Source organism: Maylandia zebra, linkage group LG13 (genome assembly GCF_041146795.1).
Source record: "Maylandia zebra isolate NMK-2024a linkage group LG13, Mzebra_GT3a, whole genome shotgun sequence".
NCBI classification, from domain to species: domain Eukaryota; kingdom Metazoa; phylum Chordata; class Actinopteri; order Cichliformes; family Cichlidae; genus Maylandia; species Maylandia zebra.
The window spans coordinates 30,270,578-30,278,848 of record NC_135179.1 but is presented as its reverse complement, the minus strand read 5'-3'; the positions used below and the strand labels follow the sequence as shown (position 1 = coordinate 30,278,848).

At 39.7% G+C, this 8,271-nt stretch overlaps 1 protein-coding gene across 1 annotated transcript; it reads right to left on the bottom strand.

Moving 5' to 3' along the window:
- Positions 1-3,860: 3,860 nt before the first annotated feature.
- LOC143421829 (uncharacterized) lies at positions 3,861-7,697 on the bottom strand. The gene is made up of 2 exons (XM_076891931.1): positions 4,688-7,697; positions 3,861-4,539 (listed from the first exon to the last, which is right to left on the bottom strand). The coding sequence occupies exon 1, from the start codon at positions 6,274-6,276 to the stop codon at positions 5,050-5,052; it is 1,227 nt and encodes a 408-aa protein (XP_076748046.1). The 5' UTR covers positions 6,277-7,697; the 3' UTR covers positions 3,861-4,539; positions 4,688-5,049.
- Between the last annotated feature and the right edge of the window lie 574 nt (positions 7,698-8,271).

Below are 8,271 nucleotides of genomic sequence, written 5' to 3'. Positions count from 1 at the left end.
CCAAAGTATACAAATGTTATTTTAAGGATCCCTAAAATTTAACAAAACCTTCCTCAGAATTTTTAGGTGGCTCTTTTTAGTCAATATCTCTTGTGCTTTGTGTGCTTCTACGACATATTTAAATTTGCTTCCCGTCAGTATGAGCTGACTGCTTGGCTGATGCCCTTCTGCACATCCAGTTGGTAAATCACTTAGGGTGTACTTTTTAAAGCTTCTCTAACCTGCCTACACTTGCTGTTGACACTACAGGCTGCTTTGCAACCCACCTCCATCCTAACTGCCGCTTTTCACACTGCTTCTGACTTGGGTGTTATTGTATCTTCTCTCATTGGTGCCTGCTCTCCCTGCTTTTAGTCTGTGCACATGAAATGGTGCAGAGGTCATACTATCAGTTGATCATGACTTAAGTGTAATTTAGAATAAATGCAGGAGAATCTAAAATTAATATTTTGCACTTAAAGACATCTGTTGTTGAAAGAACAAAAAAAACCAACAACCAGATAATGTAATTAACCCAAATATAATAAGTAAGAAGAATAACTAAAACAAGTGCCAGCTTAGGCATCCAGCTAAGTTTTAGGTAATTAATATTTTCCAGAATCCAGGGAATCAGCTGGAAAACACAGTCTAAACTATGTAAAACTATGTAAAAAGGCTACAATATTGTAACACTGCATTGCATGGTTTTCATAGCAAAAAGAAACATACTTCAATGTATCTTGGTTACCGGGGTGACTAGGCCCGCCCGAGGCAGTTGTGACGACACAGCCGTTCTGAAAAGGTCAGAGATTTTACATGCACTTATTCACACAACTTTAAATGGTGGCCGATGTCAACATCAGTTTTCTAAACCCCTTTAAAACTGACCTTTTTCTGGTGAGGTCTGGCTGCACAAGCTATGATCTTTTCCTAAATTAAAAGTAGACTTATTGCACTTTTTCTGCCAGAGATACGGTTACAGTGGTGTTTGTGTAAAAGTCCAGTTTCAAATAATGAGGTCAGTGTGTGTCCCATGGTGCCAGCACATAATTGCTGTCACCGATGTTAGTGTTAAATGGACTGGGATTTAAATAGTATGTTCTTAACACTCCAGTCCAGTGGATGCCTTGACATGAAGGCACTGGTGGAGCCAGCGATCTAACCACCAACCTTCCAATAGGTAGATAACTCATTACATCTTCTGAGCCATAGCCAAACCTGTAGAAAGGTGTTCACACATATCACGGTTGCTTCTTCAGACACAGGTGTTCCAATCAAATTTAACAATAAACACATGATCTACCTGCTCCTTCCACTTAGTCAACTAAACCAAAACACTAATATTACTACGTAAACCTTTTCTTTTTGCCTTTTAGACCGATGTACCCAAGTTGAACATTAAAAGACATTCAGACTTGTGAGAAATCTCCACCAGACCACACAGATATGAAATTCCCTGATCAACTCACAGGAATTTTGTGTAACGACGGCCTCAGATTTTAACCAGACATTCTAAAAGCTGCATCAATTTTGAATTATATCAATATTACATCATGTCCCTTTCGCCCTTTTTACTGGCCTCCATAACTTATATCGCCCACTAATATGTGCCAGGAAATACTTACCTGATAGGATATTTTCTCAATAAAAAAATTATGATGATCAAGAGTGGGGGGTAAGGATAAAAACAAAGAGTCTAATCCCATAGTGAAGGAAGACATATCTTAGCATCAGGAAGGAAAGGAAAGGCAACCAGGCAGGCAGTCGGCCTGAACTGTAATTAATGAACAAGTTTCTCATGATTAACTTTTATTAAGCGATACTCCTGAGTCCTCCTGCCGGCAGGTAATAGGAGAGGCCTGGGGAGAGGGAGAGGGATGAAGTGAGGGAAGGACAACGGAGGGAGACACTCGACCCCATTATTTCTCCTCAGCCACTCATAAAAACAGCATCCCGTAAACTCATAAAATCCTTTCCCACTGTAACTGGGCCCTTAAGCTGCGGCCTGCTAAATTAGAAGGGCATGCAACGCTCAGCTAGGAAAGCCTAGTATAGATGGAATGCTTTATGTCTGCATTTTGAGATGGTATTTATTTTTCTAATAAAACACAGAGATGGTGGTTGAGAGTAAATATTTTTATGCAGGTACTTTAAAGTAGGACCTGATTTCTTCACATATGACAAAGACGCTTTTAGCCAGTGTTTTATTTCTGGCCTTTATACTTTTTTTTTTTTTAAAAAGGCTATTACTTCAACTAGTCTTAGATTAAGAGTAAAAGAAAATAAAACAGCTAAAACCTTAAGACACTCATCACAAATAACCTTGCAGGTGCACAGGCACCATTTCCCTTGAGATAAAATGGCAACTCTTTTTATTGAACAGAAATTGTTTTTGTTGTGTTACAGTGCTTTAGAAATCCAATTTTTATTTTGTTTTGCCCAGTTGAAAATACTGTTTTGTTTGTTTTTTGTTATATCTAATGCACATGTTGGTATAAATAAATTAAATAAAAACTAACTTATATAGGGCATAATTACTTTTTTTCTTGCTAGCTGCCATTATGAGGAGCTGTAACTAACAATGTTACTTTTCCATTTCTGAAAATGTTTTCCGCTTGTTTGTGAAGCTCACTACATATATAAAGCCCTCATTCATTTATATAAGAATTACAGGTTATTTAATGTTTCACTTTGGGAAATATGTTTAATTGAAAAAAACAATCTGCATACTGAAAACATGTTTTTTCATGATGCTTGAACTAGCAGATCGTTGTTAGCCTAGCTTAAATATGTTTAAGCTAGGCTATGCTAATACTAGAAAAAGAAAATTAGCTGAGGAATATTGATACAAAAACATCAATATTACATCATGTCTATGAGCTTACATCTGAAGCTCTTAATTTTGTTACTTTTATATTTAGTTTTTAGTTTTAGATCAATTTAGTTCAGCATTATCTTTTCTTACAGCTTACCAGCTAGTTTTGGCATGTGAACTTAAATGTTGAGATTTTGTCACAACATAGCCTAACATGATGTCAACTCTTGCCCCAGAAAGAGCAGACGCCAAGTTTAAGCTTTAGTTCTGCCAACAGGTTTGAACAGATTCCTTTTCTTTCGTGTTGGTTAAAGAAGTGAAGCATAATAATTCAATGACTAAGAAGATTTTTTTTCTTACAGAATATCAGTTACTACCCTCCCAGACCGACAGCCGCTTACATCCTGATCACTGACTGTACACTACAAATAAGAAAAATTCTCAGTAAATGACTGAAAAATGACTGTATGCAACTCGTACTAATATGGTGAATAGTCTGAGAATTCAAGTTCATTTTACGTTCGAAGTTAAAATGTTATTTAAAATTGACCAGAAATCTATACTAAATGGACTAAAGGCTTAAGAAATACAAATTCGCAAATGTTAATGAAACTCAGTATCTTACTTAACAAAAATCTAACAGTCTTGTATTTACAGGTATTTGCTTTTTTTCAGTTTTGTAAATTATTTTGATCTGACAGAATTCAGTTCAGTTCAGTTCATTTTTATTTCAAACATTTCAAACATGTGCCTTCACAATCATTACAAAATATCATTCCATTATTTGTTTGAAAAGGAGTAGGCAGAAGTATTTACTTATTTGTCCCTACCCCCTCAAGTTTTACCTCTCATTCATTTAATTTTTTTTTTTTAGTCTTAAATTAAACAAACAACATATGAAACAAAAGTACAAAGAATCAAACAGTACATGGTATGTAAGAAATTAATAAAGATATTCATGTTAAATTATGATGTGCATTGCTCTCCTTATTCAAAAAACAAAACTTTATGAATAAAAGATTAACATATTATATGCAGGGGAAGAATCATATAGCGCTTATGAGAAGTGGCATAGTCATTCTCACAGTATTCTAGAGATTTTTTGACATAGGCTTCTTAAAACCTCTGTAAATCATATATCATTGAACGCATTAAAGCTACCAAATCTCCTGGAGAACAAGCTTCTGGAACAAATTTCGACAACATCAACTGACCTGGCAATATCTACTTTTGAAAATGATTCCCTGCATATCAGCCCTGTGTATTTCTCCACGTCCAACAAAACTCCACCAGCACATCAGGCTTTATGAAATATATGGGGAATCACATTAAATCAAAATGAAGCTCTTATTTCCAAATATAATAAACAGAAATCCAGGCTGCTAACACCTAGTGAGGTCTATGGCCCGGTCGTCTGAGCCACACAGCACAAAGATGGTGTGGTCTTCATATAAGAGAGCTTCATAAGGCAAGCATCCTCCTCAGACACCTCTACTTCATAAAGAAGCATTAGCCATTAGCCACTAGGACTCACATCTGATCACAGCCGCTTTAGCACTGCCTTGTCTTTTTGCATGCATTCTAACACATGTTATTAAAATGACACCTGCTTTAGAGTCACATCCCCACATAGAGTCTGTAGTGTTTTCAACGAGGATGTTGGTGACACCGAGTTAAACCACAAATGAAGACCCTGGAGTTTAGTTACAGCTTGTTTAATTGTCTCCATGAACATGTGGTGAAAACTGAAATGACAGAAAATAAACTCCATCTCAACAGGCAGAAGCATGTTTACATCAATAAAGTGCATTACTCTCACTAAAACATTCATGTTAGCAAATACACATTAATATCCAAAGTTATCTGTACAGACTGTCATATAAAGTAACTTACGGCGTTCCGGCCTGATAATTCGGAGTAGATGGCATTAGATTACATCTCCATACTGCCTTTAGCATGAGGAGCCTGTTTCTCAGCAAAACCTAGCGCTTGACCAAAACCGGAAGTACTCGACCGGAACCGGAAGTGCCCCGCCAGAACAGGAAATACATTTTAGCGATATTTTCCTTTTAACTAAAACGTATGTAAAGCATGAATTATTCATATTAACAACACATATTGATTTCTTAATGACAAATCTTTTTAGAATTATTTATTTCAAACTTATGAACCTATTTATTCAGAGAAATGCCTTAAGGGCAACACACTCCCCGCCTGGCCTCGGGAGGCCACTATGCTAAACAAACATTGTGCATTCAGTCCTTTGGCATGAGGAGGATAACTTCTGTAACTGGTCGCATAAATGTCTTTATGCACCCTTGATTGCATGTCTTTACCTCAATTTTCCTTACTCGATCGTCCTTGCTTGGGAATGTGGCAGTGACCCTGGCCATGGGCCAGCTGTTTCGTGCAACCTGCTTGTCCTTGAGCAGAACCAGGTCACCAACTTGGAGGTTTCTGCGCGACCCGGTCCATTTCTGCCTTTGCTGCAATGTGGGTAGATACTCTCGCCTCCAGCGTGTCCAGAACTGGTTGGAAAGGGCTTGGACCCGTCTCCATTGTTTGTTGTAGAGGTCTTTATCCGAAAAGTCTCCAGGTGGGGATAGGAGGCAAGATTTCTGCGTAAGGAGCATTGAAGGGGATAGGACGAAAGGGTTCTCTGGATCAGAGGACACTGGGACGAGCGGCCTTGCATTTATTATGGCTGTAACCTCAGCCATGAGTGTGCATAACACGTCGTGAGTCAGTTGAATCTTATTTTGTAGTAGCATGGAGTCCAGGATTCTGCGGGCGACTCCGATCATGCGCTCCCAAGAGCCTCCCATGTGGGATGCATGTGGTGGATTAAACTCCCAACTGCAGCCTTGGATAGTTAGGTACTGCTGGAGTGATTTATCCATTCCAAGTTCCTTTGAAGTGCTAATAAAATTGGTGCCACGGTCAGATAGCAGCTGTTTGGCGGGGCCTCTCAGGGCGAAGAAGCGGCGGAGGGCGTTTATGCAGCTGGATGTGTCCAGAGATTCGATTACCTCAATATGCACAGCTCTCGAACTCATGCAGGTAAACATGATGGCCAACCGCTTACTTTCAGCTACTCCGCCCCTGGTACGCCTGGTTGTTATGGACCACGGTCCGAAGACATCAAGGCCGACGTAGGTGAAAGGAGGACAAGTTTTTAGGCGTTCAGGTGGTAGGTCCGCCATGAGTTGTTGTTCTTGTTTTCCACGTAGTTTGCGGCAGGTTAAACATTTGTGGATTACTGAATTGACTAGTTTTTTGCCGCCTAAAAGCCACAGCCCAGCAGCTCTGATTGCTCCTTCCGTCAGATGACGACCTTGGTGCCTTGTTAGCTCGTGGTAATGGCGAGTGAGCAGAAGGGAGATGTGACTGTTTTTTGGAAGAATTACTGGGCTCTTTTCAACACTCTCAATTTCTGCGTGTTTGAGTCGGCCTCCAACAGAAATGAGACTGTCCTGTAACATTGGGCTGAGCTTCTTGAGGGGGCTCTATTTTGAGATTGGCTTGCCAGCATCAAGGGCAGAAAGTTCCTTCTCAAAGTATGCCTTCTGTGTCTCTTTGAAGATGACAGTTTTTGCTTGAGCAATCTCCTCTGGAGTTTGAGGCAGATGACATTTGTGCCAGCCTTTGCATTTTTTGTTTGGATTAGTCCCATTGAAGGACTTTGCAATGTGGATAAGATTCGCTATGGCTCTGACTAAAGACTGAAAAGTAGAAAAGTGCTCAAAACGCTTACAGATGAGTACTTGGAGGTGAGTGATGTGAGTTTTTACTTCTGGTCTAATTTCTGAGTCCTTATCTGGTTCAATCAGGTCAAACATTCCACTCAGTTGTGTTGTCTCTGCAGCAGGATGGTGGATGAAGGGAGGTCCGGTGAACCAGGTGGACTTTTTTAGTTGGAATGGCGACAGTGACCTAGACGCATGGTCTGCTGGATTTTCCTCTGTGCACACATAATGCCACTGTTCTGGCTTTGATGACTGGCGAATGCGCTGTACTCTGTTGTTTGGTAATTGCTGGCGGGGTTCCTTAAATGGAAGTGGGGCGACCCAACTGTTGTACACATCTCTGTACATAGTATTGTCCATCATTTTTAGAAAGAGAGTGTCCTGTATTGAGTGAGCTGGTTTGTTGTCGTTATCTGTCCGGTTAAAAACTGTTTGACCCAGAGTTTGTTCGGGCGCTTTACCTGGCCTGTTTGTGTGTGGCATTTCTTTGAGTTGCAGAAGGCTATTGCCTGGTTTGAAAACTGTAGGGCGGCCATTTTCCAGAACGACTGTCTTCAGGGTGCTGACTGTAGGCCTATGGACATTACCCAGACAGACCTCCCCAACTACAACCCACCCTAGGTCTAGGCGCTGGGCGAAGGGGGCATTATGGGGGCCGTTAATTCTCTGCCTGACCTTGTGTGCCTGTAAAATGTCTCTCCCTAGCAGCAGGAGTATTTCGGCTTTAGGGTCTAGCTCAGGGATGAACTTTGCTATGGTACGGAGGTGCGGCTGGTGTAGCACTGCGCTGGGAGTTGGGATTTCATTCCTATTGTTAGGGATGTCCTGACACTCTATGAGCGATGGTAGAGGAATTACCACTGACCTATCCAGTGACTCGATATGGAAGCCTTCAGCTATTTTACCCCATGTTTCTACAACACCAGAGCATGTTCTAAGATTGTAGGAGAAAGGTTCGCTTTTAATGTCAAAAAGTAGGGCTGCTCGATTATGGCAAAAATGATAATCAGGATTATTTTCACTGAAATTGAGATCACGATTATTTGACGATATTTATTTAACCCTTTAAGACCTACTATAGAACCAAGTCCACCAGAGCTTATATTATTTTTATTTATTTTTTTAAATGCTGTAGTGCCATTTGTGGGAGCATTTCAAGTTGCTATACATCAATACCACTGTTATAGCCCATATTTTAATAATATGTATGCATTAAGTGCATAGTAATTACATAAATTGCAAAAAAGTGCAATAAACTACAAAAAAAATTGAAAATCGCTTTTGTTTTGTTTACATATATTTCTACTTGGAGAAGTTTAAGAGGTTTATCCCTCAAAACTTTAAATACAATAAAGTTGCAAAAAATAGTTTCCCACCACAGGAAATTTATTTTGAGTGTCTTCATAGTTTTATTTTGGAGATACACCAATTTTTATATACTGCAGGAAAAACAAAAAACAATCCTATGATGCAAATTTGCAAAGAAAACAGCATGTGCATCATTTCACTGTGGGAAGTGTTACGAACAGCTGATAGGAACGGCAAAGCGTGTTTCTGGAATATTATGTTTTTGTTCCTGCAAGCGCTTTTTATGCAGTTTTTGCAAAGCTATATGTGGAACGAAACCGTGACCGAGGACAAGCTGATGGCATCAGATGTAAGTACAACTCCTCCGGTTTCATATGCAAAACAAATTATTGCGCTAGCTTACACGGTTCAGGTTCTACAGGG